This window comes from Sceloporus occidentalis, unplaced genomic scaffold, assembly GCF_023333645.1.
Source record: "Sceloporus occidentalis isolate IW3139 unplaced genomic scaffold, rSceOcc1.0.p SCAF_39, whole genome shotgun sequence".
Lineage (NCBI taxonomy): Eukaryota > Metazoa > Chordata > Lepidosauria > Squamata > Phrynosomatidae > Sceloporus > Sceloporus occidentalis.
Window position 1 is genome coordinate 4,705,157 of NW_028317019.1, and position 20,872 is coordinate 4,726,028.

The following is a 20,872-nucleotide window of genomic DNA, read 5'->3' on the forward strand; positions in this document are numbered from 1 at the left end:
TTTTGCCATCGTTGCCCCATCCTCCTGGAATAAGCTCCCTGTAGAGCTCCGCTCCGCCGCCTCATTAGATTCTTTTAAAAAGAATTTAAAAACATACTTATTTCTGTTGGCCTTCTCAATTTAGTTAATTGTTTTTTTCTCTGCCCCTTGTTTTCCTTTTTTGACCCCGGATTATTGTGATTTGATTGTTATTACCCTGGACATGTGTAATTTTTCCTGACTCCTGTTCCCATTTTACATAGTAATGTTTTAACTTTTATACTGTAATTGTTTTATTTTGTATTGTAACTGCTTTTATCCTTTGTAAGCCGCCTTGATCATCTTTTTGGAAAGGCGGGGTAAAAATAAAATTTATATTTATATTTATTATTATTATTATTATTATTATTATTATTAATATCGGCTGCCAGAAGGATAATAGCAAAGAACTGGAAATTACCTATAACCCCACAAATAGAGACTTGGCAAAACGAAATCTGGGAATTGAAAGATCTAGATAGATTAACAGCATTAATAAACAAGAAGGATATGGTTAAATGGGGAAAGGATTGGGAAGCTGTAAGACTTTATTTAGCGGCTGCTCAGTAAGGAGAGGTACAAGAAACAAAACCTTTCTATTCATACCTAGAGATAGGGGAATAAGATGTTGTATTAAAAGATAAAATTATACAGTTTCTTGTGGAGAGTTATCAGGAATAAGCCTAATATATAACAGATTTATAGCTTGTTGATATATGTTTTTATTTATCTTGTTGTAAACATGCAAGCTTTGTAAAAAAAAAGAAAGATGTATTACCACAATAAAAAAAGGGGGGAAAGGCAGTAGCTTTTTGCTTGCTAACAGAATTTAAACTTTATTTCCTGGACTGAATTCTGAAGTAATGAAATAATATTTGGATGCACCATGTGCTTTCCTCCCCTTTTGTTTAGTCACTCTCTGGATGAGGGCTATTTTCTTTTTCAGGTGACCTTTGCGGATGTGGCTGTATATTTCACTGAGGAGGAATGGAAACTGTTGACCAAGAAACAGAGACTGATGTACAATTATGTAATGATGGACAATTATGAAAATGTGGTTTCTGTAGGTAAGGAACCTGAATCCATTGCTCGTTCTATAAAGACTGAGGGCCCTTTCATACTATATTATCATGTCGCTGTGGTTGCACTAGAATTATAGAATCATAGAGTTGGAATAGACCACAAGGGCCATCCAGTTCAACCCCCTTCTGCCCTGCAGGAATACACATTCAAATCACCCCCAAGAGATGGCCATCCAGCCTCTCTTTAAAGACCTCCAAAGAAGAGGACTCCATCAAACTCTAAGGGAGTATATTCCACTGTAAAAGAGCTCTTACTGTCATGAAGTTCCTCCTAATATTTTGGTGGAATCTCTTTCCCTGTGTCTTGCAGCCCTTGTGGTATCTCCTTTTCTCTGTAGCAGCAAAAAGCAAGCCTGCTGCTTGCGCAACATGACACCCTTTCAAATATTTAAACATGGCTATCATATCCACTCTTTATTTTCTTTTCTCCAGGATAAACATAACCAGCTTTCTAAGCTGCTCCTCATAGAGCTTGATGGCTTTCATACCCTTCACCACTTTGGTTGGCCTCCTTTGGACATGCTCCAATTTGTCAACATCCTTTTTGAATTGTGGGGCCCAGAACTGGACACAGGATTATTCCAAGTGAGGACTGACCAAAGCAGAATAAAGTGGCACCATTACTTCCCTTGATCTAGAAACTATTCCTGTATTGATGCAGCCTAGACTCACATGGGCCTTTTTAGCTGCCTCATCACACTGTTGGCCCATGTTCAACTTGCGGTCTACTAGGAGTCCTAGATCCCTTTCAAGCCTAGTTTAATTGTGATAGCAACATCCTGTAGAATATTTGAATCTGTAGTTCACTGAGGCACTATTGCTCTCCAGTTTCTAAGAATTCTAAATACTCCATCCTAAACTGCCTATTATAGGCCTGTTACAGACTGCCAAAATAAAGCTGCTTCGGGTCTCTTTGGAGGTATGCTATTTAAATGATGCATGGGTCCTAAGAGTCCTGAGGTTGTGCCAAAGCCACACTCCATTCCTAAGCACTGGAGTGCAGCTTTGGTGCAGCTTTTGGATTCTTAGGATGCATGCATCATTTAAACAGCATACCTCCGAAGCAGCTTTATTTTGGCAGTCTGTAACAGGCCATAGGATTTTGTGGGGAAAAGCCATAGAGATTAATGCTTTTCTCACCCAAATGGTACTCAGCACATCCCTGGGCAAGTTTCCTACCTCTTTTGGCCCCTCTTCCATCCTTTAAAGGCTCTGGAGAGTCTTCTTGGGGAAAAGACCTCCCTTGGGTCTGCAATGGCTCAGAGAGGGCCCAAAAGTGGCAAAATGGCCTCCATTTCCCCAAATGGATGCTGTGGGATGTTGAGGGGCAAAATATTATTTCACTCACCTCCCCCAGGCAATACAATGTGGGGTTGCCCCTGAGGTCTCCTCCAAACCCCATCAGTAGTCCATGCCTGTCTTATAATGTTTTAAGGCTGCTCCCTGGTGCTTGACCCTCACCAAAATTGGAGTCCAAGTCCCAGCCCCCTTGCTCTGCCTTTGCCAATGAGTTATTTGTATATTGCTTATCCTGCCATTATCAACCAATGAGCCTCAAAGTATCCTTTTTTTGAATCACACTCTGTGGGTATGTGTCTGTGAGAGAGAGATGGAGAGAAAGTGAAAAATTGAAAGGCAGGGAAGCTGAAAATGAGATGCTGAAGCAGTGCAGATGAGCAAGAGGGAAGGTTGGAGAGTGGAGGAAGAAAGGAGAGGGGATCTGGCAGATGGGAGCCAGGAGGGGAAAGCAGGAGCAAAGCCAGGATCGCCTAGCTCTGTGCGGAGAGGAAGTGACCTCTGGGAAGGGCCAGGAGAGGGACCTTGGGGATTGGGAGGCAGCCACCAACCTGACAGATTTTAAGAACTGAACTGGTGAGAACCGGCTCAAGTCCTTGTTTTCAAACATATTAAGGGGTTCCATTTAGAAATTATGAGCAATGTCTATGAATAGAGGAAAAGGCGACAGAAAAATTCCTTTTTCTCTAATGTTTCTTTTCCAACCTGAGCTTGCTTAGCTCCATGGTTGATTCCAGAGGCTCTTTGTTACCCGAAATGCTGGAGTCTGGGGAGGACACTCCCAAGTGCTATGCTTTTAGGGGAATTTCATACTTCGTTCAAAGGGGAGATTGGGGCAACAGTGGCCTCGGGAGTCATCCCGTTCCCCCCCGCCCCCGGCATTAGGGGAACTCAGTGTATTCTCAAGCCCTATTTACATGAATGGTGCTCCACACAGTGGAATGTCTGTGCCCGGCACAGTCACAGGCGCCATTAACCCTTATGGGGCACGCCTCCCTTTTTCCTAGTGTGGCTTTTAGTGTATGCTGAAATCCGCCCAAGGCGTGCCCGCATGTGACATAGGTGCACTGTACACGCTTGCACACACATATAAGTGTTCACACGCACACACAAGAACTAGGTAACAAAGGTAGGAGTGGTGAATAGATGTTAGGCTTTGCTAATGGTAATACATAACCTAGACAGAACTTGATTCCAATTGCTGAGGGTCCAGAATGGGGAGAGAAGTCAGTAACTCCCAAGGCAAGTGGAGCTGGTGAGTGTAATGAGATGTTTAGCAATGTAAACCAACAGAGAGTCTGTCTGCAACCAGACTGAAATATTTATACTGAAATTGTTGCTAGTGGGCAGAACCTGAGTTTTCTATAAGGTTTAAATCACTTTAGAATGTTTTCTGGGTGGGGAAAATATAGTCCAAAATCAAATTGAATGCAATAGGTGCATGGTGCGAATACCTCAGACATAAGGGATTAGAACACCGGTCCTCAGGTCCTTGTTGGCTCTGAATTCCAGTCCTGTTCAAAAGCCAATGTACAGCGCAATGTGAGCATGATGCTCCCAGATGCAGCTCAACTTAGCAAAGTATGGAAAAAAAATTCCAGGTACAGGTTTTGGCAATGCACTGACCACTTTTCACACTTAAAAATAAGTCACTGACACAGTTGATTTCATCTGAATCTTTGGGAGTTCTCTATCTTGAGTTGCAAAATAATAAAAGTATTTGCAAGCTCTCCTCTCCGACTTCCATCATGCTCACCATCTCTTGTATATACAACTCCAATCCAATCCTATACACAGCAATTCACATGTGAGGAGTATACTGTATTGGCTGTGATTCATCTCCTGGTGCCACACAGCATGAAGCATCCTCTGCAGTTAGCTTGCATCATGCCATGTGCTCTGACTTAAGAATCTATGGCAGTCTCACAGGAAATGATGCCACCTGTCAATCAAAATATTTTTACTCATGTTTAATGGAATATTTTTTCAACAGCCCTTTGACTATCAGCTTCCACTGACTCCCTCAAGGTAGTCCCCATCCAGTCTCTTCTTTGCTAGCTCATATGAGTAAGGATACAATCATTCCATGTATTTAGGGGCATAAGCAGCAGGATCATGCTCAGGTCACCCACTCCAACTTTATTAATTTAATATCAAATAGGTGTTGTGGATGATAGGCTTTAAAAGGTTGTGACAGAATAGAGTAAGGCAGAGGAGCCAGATTTTGTTAACAATTCAGATTTATTCAAAGCTAGCTGTCCTCAGTAGAATTCCCATTCTAACAAAACTGAGGCCCAGAGCCAAAGAAAATGGCTACCTTTATAGGAAAACAAACAAAGAAAACTCATCTTCATCACTTTATTGAGCATTTCGCACTCCAAACATATACATTTCCAACAATCATAGTTCAGATACATGAATACATTTAAATATACTTTAAAATACCTTTGGCTACACCCCATTGCCCCTTATCAGATATGGTGGCACTCAGAGGAACCTCTGCCAGTGAAATTACATTCTATATCAGTCTTTTCCTAATGCTCTTTGTTGCCTTTAAGTGCTTGGACAAATGCTTCACCTTGAACAACTTCACATCTGCCTCCCTTCTGCATTCCACTCTCCCAGAGGCCTCTATTCTAAAATGTGTACTTTGGTTCACTCTCATACTTTATTCCATCTATATATACATTGATTCTTGCATATTACCAAACACTGATATTTGGGTTTCTTCACCTCATAGAGAGGTGGGCTTGGGCTAAAACTTTCCTCTCTTAAATCTGATATTCAGTATTATCTGTCATTATCCTTCTTTACAGAAGAACTTGTCAGTCATGAGAGAGTCCACACATCAGAGAAGCCATACAACTGCCAGCATTGTGGGAAACATTTTGCTTACAAGTCGATCCTTGTCAGGCATCAGAGAGTCCACACCGGAGAGAAGCCATGCAAATGCCAGCATTGTGGGAAATGTTTTTATTTGAAGTCAAGCCTAGTGACACATCAGAGAGTCCACACAGGGGAGAAGCCTTACAAATGCCAGCATTGTGGGAAATGTTTCTCTTTGAAGGGAGACTTAGTGAGACATCAGAGAGTCCACACAGGAGAGAAGCCATACAAATGCCAGCATTGTGGGAACTGTTTTTCTCAGCTGTCAGCCCTACTGACACACCAGAGAGTCCACACCGGAGAGAAGCCATACAAATGCCAGCATTGTGGGAACTGTTTTTCTCAGCTGTCAGCCCTACTGACACACCAGAGAATCCACACAGGAGAGAAGCCATACAAATGCCAGCATTGTGGGAAATGTTTTTCTCAAAAGTCCCACCTACTAACACACCAGAGAATCCACACAGGAGAGAAGCCATACAAATGCCAGCATTGTGGGAACTGTTTTTCTCAGCTGTCAACCCTACTGACACACCAGATAGTCCACACAGGAGAGAAGCCATACAAATGCCAGCATTGTGGGAACTGTTTCTCTTTGAAGGGAGACTTAGTGAGACATCAGAGAGTTCACACAGGAGAGAAGCCATACAAATGCCAGCATTGTGGGAACTGTTTCTCTTTGAAGGGAGACTTAGTGAGACATCAGAGAGTTCACACAGGAGAGAAGCCATACAAATGCCAGCATTGTGGGAACTGTTTTTCTCGGCAGTCAAACCTACTGACACACCAGAGAATCCACACAGGAGAGAAGCCACACAAATCCAAGCAGTGAACCAACATTATTTTTGTAAAGAAGGAATAAAAACTATTTTTCAATCCAGCGGTGCTAAGAAACGGCCCTTATGATTTTATATGTACGGTTTATCTGTCCATATGTCTGTTTATATTTTAAAGTTATGTTTTGTTAAGTTTAGGTTTTAATTGCTACTAGTATAGATAATTGCTTTGGGTTATAAATTTGGCTGGGGATTATGGGTCATGGTTTAGGTTAGTTAGACGGGGGGCTGGGATTTGTTGGAGCTAGCTAGAATACCAATGATAGCATTCAGAATTTGTGGGATGTTGGCTGAAGAAAGTTGGGGACCGGTAGTAACAGAAAGGGAGCTAGCTTCTTTGAATGTCTGGGGCAGGGAGAGATTGTGCATGTGAGAAGGATGGCAAAGTGGGGCTGGTTAATAATGGGGGAAAGATGGTGGGAATTGTAGGTGGGGGCTAGGTTTGGTAGAAGGTGGAGTTTTAGGTTTTGGGGTTTCAATATATCCTTTGGCTTGGGGAGGGAAGTTCTGGCTTAAACACTAAATTTCTGACTATGTGTTTTCAATAAAGTTCTTTGCTATTTCAACACACTGGACTCTGATGCACAGAAGTTCTGAATTTGCACAAAACTGACACCTTCCTCTCTCCTCAGCCCTCAGCTCCATTCCCAGTTATAACAACAGGCCGCCAGCAGAATGAACAGCAGCAGCAGTAAGGCCCTGGTGATCCCTGTGCATGATCAGAAGGGCCCTTTCGATGTATGTGTGCTTGCGCAGTCTCACACCTGAAGCCATTGCTGCTTTCACAGTCTGTTCTGAGAGAGGCAAGGAAGTGGGGAGAGCTCTCGTTCTATTGAAGGAATGGCTAGAGGGTCTCCCGGGGGGGGAGGGCTTGGGGTTATAAGAAGGAAGAAAGCCCCTCTTCTCTCCCCAAAGAAAGGGGAGAGGGCTTCCCAGGCCTCCTCTCCTTCTTTCTTTCCCTTTGTTTTCCTCAGGGGATTCCTTGAGGCCTAGGTACTTGGGGGGTTATTAGCAGAAAAGAGGGCAGGAAGGACCCTTGGAGAGAGGTATGGCCATGGAGGGGATCAGGATCCAAAGGTAAAAAGGGCTTTGAGGAGCCCCCTTCCTCCTGGAAAGTGGGGCAGAGGAAAGACCCTCCATTCTTATGCCTAATTGGAAATAACATTTTTTGGGTGGGAGGAGTTTTCCCTGGGGTCTTGGGGAAGGGGCTCTATCTGGGCAGGAGAGAAGAGCCCAAATTTAGGACACAGACAAGAGAAGGCAGATGGAGGGACTCAAACGCCTTCTGGAAGAGGGACACCCCCATGGTAACCTCGGAACTAGGCTTAGAGGCCCACAAGATTTGGATTTTCCTTCACAACAACCCTGCAAAGGAGGAAAAGGAGAAAGACCTTCAGCCCCTGAAAGATTACCCCCCTCCCGGTTCTGGGAAAATGCTGAAAGGGCCTTGGACCCCCTTGAAGGGATGTAGGTTAAAGGATGGGAAGGAGGAGGGAGGGAGGGAAAGTGCCAAGGGCAGAGAAGCATAAAGGGACTGCTGAAGTGGGGAGCATCTGGGACCTGATCCAGAAATCCACCTCCCAGAACCCATTGTTAGAGCCTACCACAGCTCAGTGTGATGCTTTAAATGACCATTTCGCAGATAAAATCTCTCACAGAAGAACCAACTTCGATACCAGCATAAGATGATGATAATAATAATAATCATAATAATAATAATAATAATAATAATAGATTTATTTCTAGGTTACAACAATAAAATACATTGAGATTACAATAAAATCCAAAAGAAATCAATCCCTATGCCCACCCCGATCCCAATACTAAAACTGGATCAAACAATGATAGTATAAAAACAGTTAAACAGTAAAAACATTCGATTAGAGGCTATAGGTGAGGTGTCCAGTGACTCTGTGAATAAGATCATACTGGATCATTTTGAATCTGTGAGTACCAAGTATGTGGACAAGCTCCTTGGAAGTGTGAAGAAGACAAATTGCCCTCTCGACCCTTGCCTTTCATGGCTGGTCATCCAAGGAGGAGATGCTTTGAGGACTCACCTGAGATATATCATAGATGCATCTCTTAGTTAAGGCTATTTTCCATCTTGCTTAAAAGAAGCGGTGATATGGCCTCTTCTGAAAAAGCCCTCCCCAGATCCCTTGGACATGAAGAATTACAGACTGGTCTCCCATCTTCCATTTCTAAACAAGGTGATTGAGAAGGCAGTTGCTCTTCAACACCAAGTAGTCTTGGAAGAATCAGATTATCTAGACCCATTTCAAACTGGCTTCAGGATGGGATACGGAGTCAAGATTGCTATGCTCACCTTAGATGATCTCCACTTGAGTATTGACAGTGGAAGTGTGACCCTGTTGATGCTTTTGGACCTCTCAGTGGCTTTTGATACTAGTGAACATGGCATCCTTCTGGAACTCCTGAGAGAATTGGGGATAGGGGCCAATGCATTGCAATGGTTCCGGTCCTATTTCTCAAGCAGATTCCAGATGGAGATGCTTGGGGACAGTTGCTCCTCTAAAAAGGAGCTTAAATCCAGCATTCCCCAGGGCACCTTCCTATCCCCAATGCTATTCAGCATCTACATGAAACCGCCAAGAGGGTTCATCCAGAGGCATTGGGCGGGTGCTATCAGTATGCTCATGACATCCAGAGATATCTCAGTGTCAACTAAAGAAGGCATCTCCCTCTGAATGAATGTCTTGAGGCAGCAATGGGCTGGATAAGGAAAGAAAAGAATGAAATTGAATCCAGATAAAACGGAGGTGCGTGTTGTTGGAGGTCCTAATCTGGGTATGGAGGTTTGTCAACCGGTCCTGGATGGAGTCACACTTCCCCTAAAGGACTGTGTTTGCAGTTTGGGGGTGCTCCTGAATCCATTGCTCCAGATGTCAGCTCAGATAGATGCGATGGCCAAGAGTGCCTGTTATCATCTTTGACTGATACACCAACTGCGTCCCTTCCTGGAACCTGAAGACCTAAAAACTATGGTGCATGCGCTGGTAACCTCACATCTTGACTTCTGTAATGTGCTCTACATAGCGCTACCCTTATATCAAGTCCGGAAACTTCAACTAATCCAAAATATGGCAGCCAGAGTGGTCACTGGAAGATCTAGAGGTGACCATATCACACCTATACTAACCTCTCTTCACTGGCTGCCCATTAATTTCCGGGGACAGTACAAGGTGATAGTTATAACCTTTAAAGCCCTTCATGGCTTGGGTCCAGCTTACTTACAGGATCCTCTTTTCCCACGCAATCTGCCCCACACATTGAGGTCCTCTAGTAAAAGGTTACTGCAGCCAACCATAACAAGGCTCTCTGCATTTACCCAGAGGACCCTCTCTTCTGCTGCTCCCAGTTTATGGAATGGCCTCCGGAAGAGGTCTGATATATCACCCGTCTTGAAGGCTTTAAAAATGCGATCAAGACGTATATCTTCCGGCAGGCCTTTTCAGATTAACATTACAGCAATCTCCAATTAATTTAATAAATTGTTCAACAACTGCTCTAACTGCCTCTGCTCTGTTTTTAATAATTATTTTAATAATTGTTTAAGAATTTAATTGTATTTTAATGTGGATGGGAGGAATTGGGAGAGTTTTGGATGCAACAATGATAAGTTGCTATTGCATTTTACTTATGCTTTTACTGTTAGCCTCTTTGATCTGTTTGGAGAAGCGCAATAATAATAATAATAATAATAATAATAATACAATGATTTGATAAATAACCAAGGCAATATGATTAAATTAAAAACATTAGAGGAAATAAGAGAAGAAGGTAAACAATGTAATTGGCTTATTTTCAGGCAAATAAGAGAGAGGTTTTTGTTGGATATGAAAACATATGGAATAGAAATAATTAGTACAGAAATACTAGGAAATGTGCTTGCTATCAGGAAAGGTTCACTTGTGGGGAGATTGTATACAATCCTGTTAAAACATGAGATGGAATCTGAAGTGGTTCAAGAAAACATGGTTCAATGGCCAAGAAACCAGGACACAATATTGAGATGGAAGAATGGGAGTTAACCTGGAAAAGGAGGATAAAATACACAGCTTCTCAAGCCCTAAGGAAAAACTACTACAAAATATTTTTTTTGAATGGTATTTTAAACATGAAAACGTTGGTTTTCTGACTGTCCAAGGCATTGAATTAATTGGGGGGAAGAGAGTTCAGTAAAAAGTTTGGGGTGGATTTAATGTTGCCCTGCCCTGACCTCTGTTACTTAAAGGATAAATTCTCAGTGGGGAGGAATAACTATCTCTCTTTCCAATACAGCCAGATGCGAACACGCTGCCCAAGTCTAAAACACCATGGAAAGTACATAGGCTTCTTCTGTACCTTCTCAGTTAGTTCTAGGTCGTCCTCTGATTCTATGAGATCCATGTTTCTGTAGCCATGCCAGTAAGATCCCAGCGGCAAATGTGAGTCATCCTCCAATCCTCATTCAACATCCAAATGAGCTCTTTGACTCCGTAGGTCAGAGAAAACCTGTCCATTTGAACAAAGAGTAGAAAGATGAGCTGGTGCCCCTTTTCCATATTGAGGCTTTTCTCCTAAGGCCAAGAACCTATTGCATAAAAGTGTCCCAGACTCACTTGGCTCCCTTCCTCTGGGTCAGAAAGAATTGTCTGGTTCAGGATCGCCGTCTCTTCTTCATTTTGCATGATGCCTTTCTCATTCATCTTAAGGCCAGACAATTTTTTGGAGGGACCTTTCTTCTTTCCAAGTCCTTTGTCTGGAGAAGATTTTTTTTAAAGGATAAGAACAGTCTAACAAATAAATACAATTTTACCTGAGCAAATTAAGTGAAACTCAGAAGAAGCATCATAGGATCCATCAGGCAGAACTCTCTTCATCATGTAAACTTTTAACAGGTTCTCTAGTGGTCAAGTTGAAGGCAGTTCTTCATTTGTCTGTGTTCAAAGGTGGTTTGTCATAGGCCACCTCCACCATAAAACTGTGGATGAAAAGCCCACCAGCCTATATGCCTAGAAAAGAAATTTGGGGCACCTTCCTGGTAGGATTTTTCTTGAACTGCCTCCCAAATAATATGTCTTCTGTGAAAGATTACAAGCCTTGTGTTTTTTAAGGAGCAAAACTGTGTCTAAGCATTGCCATGGAAGAGGTTCATACATTTCTAAATGGGGTTGAGAAAGTGGAAGGAGTCACAGTTTTCTCCTTCTCTCTTCTTGCTTGATCTTGGGGTCATTTAGTGGAGATGGGAAATTCAGGACAGACAACAGCAAAACAAAAACCACATTTCACACATTTCATGTAAACCTTGTCAGACGGTGACTTCCATATTATTGGGGCATTGAATTTCCTCCAGGTTTTCATCCATGGGGCTGGAGCCCATTTCCAAAATAGAGTCAGCACCAGAGAGAGCTCAGACTAAAAGACAGAGCAGATTCACCAACCCACTAACATGGAAGTCTCCATTCACTACTCTCTATGTGATATAACTCCAAGCCATTGTCGTCCAATGTCCTCTTTCCCTCCCAGTTAACATTTGTAGATTATCCCTTGCAGATCTTGGAGAACAAACTTCCAACCGAAGGAATAGCAGTATCCTTATTTTACTAGCATCTGTTCTTTTTAAACAATGCTTTTGTTCATTCTTTATTTTGTATTGTAAGCCACCTTGAGACTCATCCATGGGAGAAAGGTGGGATGAAATGTAATAAATAACACAACCATACAGTTCAAAGAACATACAATAGGAATGAATGAATAAGAAGGATGCTTTCAGGTGAGATCAACCAGTCCAACTTGTGATGCCTTCACAAAGCAGGAGTAGGTTCCACTGTAAGGAAGACAGTACTCAAAACACTAACATAAAATAGGAAACAGGCAAACTAACCCAGAGAAATGTTCTTGTCCTGAGGTCTCTCCTCCTTCTCTCAGCCTCAACTGACTCAACTCCCACCTTGGCCAAGATTCTCAGTTCTTTCCAGGGAAACCAACCAAAGAAACACATTCTCCTTGGTTCCATCTGACCACTTCTCCATCAGGTCCAATGACATGGGTTACCTTTTTCTTAATAGGATGATTTCAACTGCTTTTTAACATTTCACAGTCAGCTCTCAGTATCCACAGATTCTGCATCTCAATATATCCCCCAAAAGCCAACCTTGATTTTGCCATTTTATGTAAGGAACATCATACTACAACCCCATTGTTTGTAATAGGACTTGAACATCCACGGCTTTTGGTTACTAAGTGAGTTCCTGAAACCAAACCTCAGCAGATACTGAGGTCAAACTGTAAATAATCTTCAAATTCCACCATACAATCAATAAAATTACAATTCAAACATACATCACACTTGTTCTTATTTTTGTTCTTCTTCTTATTATTATTATTACTGTTCAGATGACACATGCATTTTAAGAGGCCAGAAGCTGCACCAAAGCTGCGCTCCTGTCCTTAGGATTGTAGTGTGGCTTTGTCATGGCTTCTGGCCTCTTAGGACACATGCATCATTTAAATAGCATACCTCCAAAGTGACCAGAAGCAGCTTTATTTTGGCCTGTCTATATCGGCTCTAAGTAAGATAAATTACAATACAGATAAGAAAAAGGAAAAATGGGCTAAAATGAGGGTGGAGAGGCTGAGGGGAGAACCTCTATCTATGCAAGGTAGCCAAGGTATTGGTAGCAATAAAAGTGTCAGTGACAGTGAAAAGCCCTAATCTGGAAAGGCCTGCTGAAAGAGATCTGTCTTAACAGCCTTTTTAAAGGCTTCTAAGGTGGAGATGTGATGGATCTCTTCTGGCAGGTCATTCCAAAGACTAGGAGTGGCAGAATAAAAGGTCCTCTGGGTTGTTGTAGCCAATCTAATCTTCTTAGGCTTTAGGAGACTTTTTCCAGTGAAGGGAGGATTGTGTGGAAGAAGGCACTCCTGCAAGTAGTCAGGACCCAAGCCATGTAGGGCTTTAAAGGTTACAACCAACACCTTGTATCTTGCCCAGACACTAATGGCAGCCAATGGAGGGATTTAAGAACCGGTGTAATGTGGGCAGTTCTAGAAACTACAGACTACAAATTCCATGATTTCACAGGATGTTGCTATAAAAATTAAACTGGAACCAGTGTTGCATGCAATGTAGCTTTCTAGAGCACTTGCCCCCATTCTATAGGAAGGCAATGGGTCCTAACCCATAGAGGACACATTTTCATAGGTTTCCATCATCACCTCATTGTACAGAAATTCCTGCTTTGGACTCAAGAGTGGCCATTCCTCCTCTGTGAAGAACACTGCCACATCTCCAAAGGTAATCTGCAATAGAAAGCAGCCTTCGCTGAAAGACAGAGGATTGTAAATAACACCCCATTGCATCCTAGTCAGTCAAATTCCCAATGGCTCCACCATAAAAATGGAGGTCTGGACACTAACCTGTCCGGAGGTCTTCTTTCCTCCAGTTTCTTCCACAAGCCTTTCCCAGAATTCCACGCTCTCCCTCCTCCCAGCATAGGAGACCGGGAGACGGAGCAATGGGTGCAAACGCCAGGAAAAGAGAGTTTATTTTCTTAAACTTGTAATTCGAGTTGTGTCCCTTTATGAGGGAGAATGGGATATTATTGTTATTATTATTATTATCAACAGCAATTATGATAATCAGTTGATTGTTCCCAAAACCACAGAGCCTTGTGAAATCTCAAAGACTGTGTTTATCACACTGAGGTTTTTGCAGTTCTTTGCAGCTCAGATCCGTAGCCACTGCAGGTCCAACGATGCGAATTCAGGCGACAACGTGAGTGTTATCACACACAATTCCTTTCTATGGGGCTCCTTCCCTGGGGCTTCCGCAGTGATTCCAAAGTGACCCCTCAATTTGGTGAAATGGCTTCCAAGCTCACTTCGATTCAACTCTGAATTGGTCTGCTGTGGAATGCAACTCTGCTTCTGCTCTGTTTCACCACCGCAAAACCCCCCAGTTGCAAATTTCCCATGATGCAGCGCTGCAATTCCCCCCATTTCCTTCCGGTTGTCCTTTCGCTTTCGGGGCAACCAAAGGGAGGGAATAGGCAGCCAATGGGAGCGGAGGAAGGTCCAGGTAAAGGGAAGGAGGCCATGCCCCCTCAGGAATGGGGAGCCAATGGGAAAATCACATTAGTCCCCATAGACTTTGGTTTTATCAATAAAGAACATTCCTAATACAACGCCGCCCTCTTGTGGATACTCAGGGCACTGCAGCCTCCTTGGGCTTCTCACCAACTTCTATCCTTGAGCCCCATCTGGTGGCCACTCTTTGCAATTCTCTAATAGCAGTTAACCAAATTAAACAGTATATAAAACAAAAACATGAAACAAGCTAGACAAGAAAATGTTACATTAGTTGACAGGACGAACTGAAAGGGTGCTCAACAATGACTCCTTTTCATCCTGGAGGGAAGTGACCAGTGGGGTCCCACAAGGCTCTGTCCTGGGCCCAGTGCAATTCAACATCTTTATCATTGACTTGGATGACAGAATTGGGGCCATACTTATCAAATTTGCAGATGACACCAAATTATTAGGAGTAGCTAATACCCCAGGGGACAGGATCAAAATTCAAAATGACCTGAATAGACCAGAAAGCTGGATCAAAGCTAACAAAATGAAATTCAACATGGAGAAATGTAAGGTACTGCATTTAGGGCGGAAACATGAAATGCACAGATATAGGATGGAGACACCTGGATAAATGAAACTACATGTGAAAGATATCTAGGAGTCCAAGTAGACACAAGTTGCACAAGAGTCAACAGTATGAAGCGGCAGCTAACAAGGCCAATGCGATTTTAGGCTGCATCAATAGAAGTATAGTGTCTAGATCAAGGGAAGTAATAGTGCCACTCTATTCTGCTCTGGTCAGGTCCCACCTGGAATATTGGGTCCAGTTCTGGGCACCACAAGTCAAAAAGGACATTGAGAAACTGGAGCGTGTCCAAAGGAGGGCGACTAAAATGGTGAAGAGTTTGGAAACCACAATGGGACTGTCTCAATGCTTCAGGCAAGGAGCATCAGCTGCCCTTGCTTCACCTCTGACATCTTCCTCCTCCGCATCTTTAACTTGGGCACCATCCACTTCATAAGTTTCTTTAATTCCTTTATGTCTTCCTGCATTCGATAACCGTTTACCTGGGGTTCTTCTGTGCTGGGGCGGCTATCAAGTGACTCCCCCACTGCCAGGTCCCAGGCTGTCTCTCTGCCCCCCGACGGCCTTCCTGTCCCCAGTCTGGGGCTAGAAACCCAAATCCTCCAGTGGTGGCCTGGGAGGTGTGAGCTTCAGGAGGTTTCCCAGTCTTGGGCTTGGCTCCTAGTTCCTCTGAAGAAGGCACCTGCTCCTCCACCACCGGGATCTCCAGAACCACCGGGTTCCCCAAGAACTCTTCTTGTTCCTGGGTCTCCATTGGAGTTAAAACTGTGAGACTTTGCAAACAGTGAGATCTGGAGTCAGTCCTCTGCTCAAAAAATCAAACTCATTTGAAACAAAAGAAGCTTTATTGATGAATCCAGGCAGAAACATCCATTAACACCTTTTTGCAAAGTCTGAAGTCCAAAGGCACTTGCTCCCTTCTTAACCCACTCAACCTCTCCCTAAGCCAGCCCCCAATTCCCAAGCTAAAGCAACACAAGCGGAGGTTGCATAGATACCAAGGTTGTGTTTACTTCCCCTTCCCTTCCCAGACAGCCTCACCTTGAAGAGCGGTGTTCCCAAACCAGCTTCACTCCTCCTTGATAACCATTCTCCAGCTGCAACCCCATCCCTCTCTCCAAACGCCCTCCTTCATCTAAAAGCCACTCCATCTGCCCTTCTATCATTTTCCATTACGTGCTTTCTATAACCCATCACTCTACACTACCTACTATGAACTACAACTATAACTCTTACTTTAATAACCAAAGCCTAATATTTTTACCCTTTATGACAGAACTCTTATACACTATTTCTGACACGCAATGGGCCAGTCTCAATCCTTCAGGTATACAGCACCAGTCTGAAGTGACAATTCTCCCGTCTCAATCCTTCAGGTAAAGAGCAACACCCTGAAGTCACAATAGTACCGTTTCAATTCTTCAGGAAAGGAAACTCAGGCTTAGATCACAATGGGCCAGTTTCAGTCCTTCAAGAAAGGAGCCTCTGTATCAGATCACAATGGTCCCGTCTCAATCCGTCAGGCAAGGAGAATCATCCTGAGGTTGCAATGGGTCAGTCTCAATCCTTCAGGTATGGAGCACAATTCTGAAGTGAAAATTCTCCCGTCTCAATCCTTCAGGCAAAGAACATCAGCATAAAGTCACAATGGGCCAGTATCAATCCTTCAGGCAAGGAGCATGAGCCTGAGTTCAAATTGGGTCATGTATCATATTATGTGGAGTTTGATAGGGTTTTGTATTATAGATAGCTATCTATATTGTTAAGCCATAATGTTAATAAAAACTGTTGTGTGGCTGAGTTCTGTGGTCCAAGGCCACAGGTGCAGTGGTTGAGAAAAGGCACATGAGAACTTAATTGCTTTTAGGAAAGCTGCCAGAATCCCGGATGGGAGGACACTGCGCAGAAAAGGGCGGGAGAACGCTGTGCGGGAAAGGGCTATCCAATTAATTAGCTTTATGGGTAAATGGAGTGGGGTGGATTCATATGGTTATAAAAGGGATATGTTTATACTTTCATTCATGCCTGACAAAAAAAGTCACTTTCATTACATGTATCTTCTTCTTCAATAAAAGCTGTTCCTTTTTCAAAGTACTGCCTTTTGTGTTGCAAGAGGGGCTGCAATTAGGACCCTGACAGATATCTATCTCCCCTTCCATTCACCCTTCTATCCCAAAAGAGCTAGAGAGCATACCAAACCAAACACAGAACCTTTCCCTGCTCTTGTGTAATGCCAGGTCAGTCAAAAATAAAACACACATAGTCCATGATGTCCTACTGGACGAAGAGGCTGACCTGGCTTGTTTCACAGAGACCTGGCTGGGTGATGATAGCTCAGTCACCTGGGCTCAGGCCTTACCAGCCGGCTTCTCCATCAGTTAGCAGTTAAGGGGAGTGCCTTTGGTCCATAAAGACAATCTTGCCTTGAGCAGGATACCTATCGATAAGATGGACCACATCAAATGTATTTGCCTCAGCTTAAAGACTACAGAAAGTCTGGGGAATCTCTTGGTTTACCATCCTCCCTGTTCCTTAACAGTCTCCCTAGCCAAGCTGACACAACTGGTCTCAGAGCTGCTGCTGGAGTTGCCTAGGCTTTTGGTCCTGGCCGACCACAACATCCCCCTCGAGGCCCCTCCTCAGCACGCGCAGGGATTGCCAGGGCCTAGCTGCTGCTGCTGCTTATTCCGCTGGCATCCTTTGTGGGAAAGGAAGGGGATTCAGCGGCCTCCCCTTCCTTCCCTCTTTTCTTCCTTTGAGAAGACTGCAATGGAGCCCAAGGTGCAGATCTGGACTCAGGAGGGAAAGGCAGGAAAGGGAGGCTGTGCTTTGGAAATAAAGCTCTCTCTGTGTATCCTGTATGTTTGCTTCTGCTGTTCTTATGGATGGGAATGGAGCTGAGGACTGAGGAGAGAATAAAGTGTCAGTTTTGTGCATCAAAGAGTCCAGTGTGTTGAAATAGCAAAGAACTTTATTGAGAACACATAGTCAGAAATTCAGTCTTTAAGCCAGAACTGCCCACTCCAAGCCAAACAATACATTCAAACCCCAAAACCTAAAACTCCACCCTCCTCCAATCCTATCCCCCACCTCCAATTCCCACAGTCTATGCCCCACAGGTAACAAGGCCCCCTTTGCCACCCCCAGAAACTAGACCCCTTTCTGTTAATACAAGCCTCCAACTTTCTTCAGCCAACATCCCACACATTGCAAAAGCTATCATTCCCGTAACTATTCTGGACAGCTGCAACAAATCCCAGCCCCCCATCTAGGAAACCTATACCATGACCCATAATCCCCAGCCAAATTTACAACCCAAAGCAACTATCTATACAATTAGCAATTAAAATCTAAACTTAACAAAATACAACTTCAAAACACAAACAGACATAGGGACAGACAAGCCTTACAAACAAAATCACAAGAGCTTTTCTTAGCAACACTGAATTAAAGTATTTTATATTCCTTATTGACAAAAATAATGTTAGTTTACTCCTGAGATTTGTATGGCTTCTCCCCTGTGTGGACTCTTTGATGTGTCACTAGGTGCGACTTCTGAGAAAAACATTTCCCACAATGCTGGCATTTGTATGGCTTCTCTCCTGTGTGGATTCTCTGATGTCTCACTAAGTGTCCCTTCAAAGAAAAACAGCCCACAATGCTGGCATTTGTATGGCTTCTCTCCTGTGTGGATTCTCTGATGTCTCACTAGGCTTAACTTCCAAGAAAAACAGTTCCCACAATGCTGGCATCTGTATGGCTTCTCTCCTGTGTGGACTCTCTGATGTGTCACTAGGCTTAACTTCCAAGAAAAGCATCTACCACAATGCTGGCATTTGTATGGCTTCTCTCCTGTGTGGATTCTCTGATGTGTCGCTAGGTGCGACTTCGAGGAAAAACATTTTCCACAATGCTGGCATTTATATGACTTCTTTACTGTGTGGACTCTCTCATGACTAAAATGTTCTTCTGTAAAAAAGGACAATGACAGTTAAGACTGAAAATCAGACTTAAGAGGGGATTGTGTTACCCCATGATTTAGCCCACATTAACCCCCTTTATTTGAAATTAAATTAATGAAGTTGCTGTGAGTAACCTAAGCATGACCCTGCTGTTTATGCCCCTAAATCCATGGAACAATTGTATCCTTACTCATAGGAGCTAGCAAAGAAGAGACTGGATGGGGACTGCCTTGAGGGAATCAGTGGAAGCAGATAGTCAAAGGACTGTTGAAAAAATATTCCATGAAACATGTGCAAAAATACTTTGATTGACAGGTGGCATCATATCCTGTGAGACTGCCATAGAGTGCTGAGTCAAAGCCCAAGGCATGATGCAAACCAACTGCAGAGGTCAGTTCATGCTGTTTGGCACCAGGATATGACTCACAACCAATGGAGTATACAGCTTACATGCAGATTGGTGTGGATTGGAGTTGTGTGTACAAGAGATAATGAAGTTCATGGAAGTCAAAGAGGAGAGCTTGCAAATATTTGTATTAATTTGTAACTCAAGATAGAGAATCTCCAAGGATTTTGATGAAATCAACTGTGTTTGTGACTTACTTTTAAGTGTGACAAGTGGTCAGTGCATTCCCAATATCTATATCTGTATATTTGCTTCCGTACTCTGCTATGTTATTGTTGAGCTGCATCTGGGAGTGCCACCCTCAGATTGTGCTGTATATTGGCTCATGAATGCGATCAGAATTCACAGCCAAGAAGGATCTGAGAGCCATTGTGCTAATCCTTTTTGTTTGAGATATTTGCACCAAGCTCCCATTGCATTCAGTTTGGTTTCAGACCATTCTTCCCCCCCAGGAAACATTCTAAAGCAATTTAAACCTTGTTGCCCTCAAGCAACAATTCCAGTGTGTGTGTGTGTGTGTGTGTGTGTGTATCTGCCCCGACTGGCTGTTCTTTGACGTCAGTCCAATTACAGACAGACAGACAGTCGGTTTACATGGCTAAACACCTCAATGCACTCGCCAAACCCATTTGTCGCAGGAGCTCCTGACTTCTCTTCCCATTTCAAACCCTCAGCAACTGGAATCAAGATCCACCTAGGTAAAGTATTACCATTATGAAAGTCTTACATCTCTTCACCACTTCCACCTGTTATCTAGTTCTTGTGCGTGTGTGTGAATGCTTATGTGTGTGTGTGTGTGTATTTTGCTTTTCACCTAAATAAAACATAAAAACCTATTTCAAATGCCTTTGAAGTTCTGTGGGCTTCCAGGCCTGGTATAGTTGGGATGAATCCCAAGGTCGCTCTTGCCCCATCAAACTATATATCTCCTTTCAGCAAAGCTAATTTCTTTCAACTCTATGATTCTATGTTATAGATGAAGGGAAGTAATAGTGCAACTCTATTCTGCTTTGGTCAGGCCTTCACTTGGAACACTGTGTCCTCTTCTGGTCACCATAATTCAAAAAGGATGTTGAGAAGCTGGAGTCTATTCAAAGGAGAGCAATGAAAATGGTGAAGGGTCTGGAAACCATCAAGCCCTATGAGGAGTGGTTTAGGGAACTGGGAATGTTTAGCCTGGAGAAGAGAAGGTTAAGAGTGGACATGATAGCCCTGTTCAACTACTTGAAGAGTTACTGAGGATGGAGCAAGCTTGCTTTCTGCTGCTCTAGAGTAGGGTTGCTATGTCATGAATTTGGCGGGACAATCCCGGGTTTTGGCCTCCTGTCCTCCAGCCTGCCGCCCTTGTCCTCCAGCCCACTAACCGCCTCCATTTTTGGCCTTCTTCCTGGCCCTTGGAAGCACGGCCGGACGTCCCTCCACTTCCCAGCCTTGCAGCCAATTAGAGAGGCTTCTGGATCGGTAAAGAGGCGGGACCTCCAGCCGCAAAGGCTAATGGGACCTGTAGTTGCAGGATGCCGTGCCCCTTCCCAGCCTCACAACCAATCAGAGAGGCGTTCGGGAAGGGACCTCCGGTCGCAATGGCCGCTGGGGCTTGTAGTTGCCAGTAGGAACCCACTGTGATTACAAGCCCCAGTGGTCATTGCGACCAGAAGTTCCGCCTCCGGAAGCCTCTCTGATTGGTTGCGAGGCTGGGAAGGGGGGGCCTCCATCCC

The 20,872-nt window shown here is 43.6% G+C and overlaps 2 protein-coding genes across 2 annotated transcripts in view; one reads left to right on the top strand and one right to left on the bottom strand.

Annotated features, from left to right (window-relative positions):
* The first annotated feature begins 1,012 nt into the window (after positions 1–1,012).
* LOC149290450 (uncharacterized) lies at positions 1,013–6,440 on the top strand. Its single transcript, XM_089489274.1, has 2 exons — positions 1,013–1,085; positions 5,213–6,440. The coding sequence occupies exons 1-2, from the start codon at positions 1,037–1,039 to the stop codon at positions 6,112–6,114; spliced, it is 951 nt and encodes a 316-aa protein (XP_089345400.1). The 5' UTR covers positions 1,013–1,036; the 3' UTR covers positions 6,115–6,440.
* Positions 6,441–18,221: 11,781 nt separating this feature from the next.
* LOC149290451 (uncharacterized) overlaps positions 18,222–20,872 on the bottom strand; it is a 39,378-nt gene continuing 36,727 nt past the window's right edge. Inside the window, exon 4 of the mRNA XM_089489261.1 lies at positions 18,222–18,425. Within this exon, the coding sequence (XP_089345387.1) occupies positions 18,279–18,425 (147 nt within the window). The 3' untranslated portion in view covers positions 18,222–18,278. The remainder of the gene's footprint in view (positions 18,426–20,872) is intronic.

Coding starts and splice junctions, on each gene's coding strand:
- LOC149290450 (XM_089489274.1), top strand. CDS start 1,037: ATGTACAATTATGTAATGATGGACAATTATGAAAATGTGGTTTCTGTA. Junction 1,086..5,212: donor TGAAAATGTGGTTTCTGTAG/GTAAGGAACCTG, acceptor CCTTCTTTACAG/AAGAACTTGTCAGTCATGAG.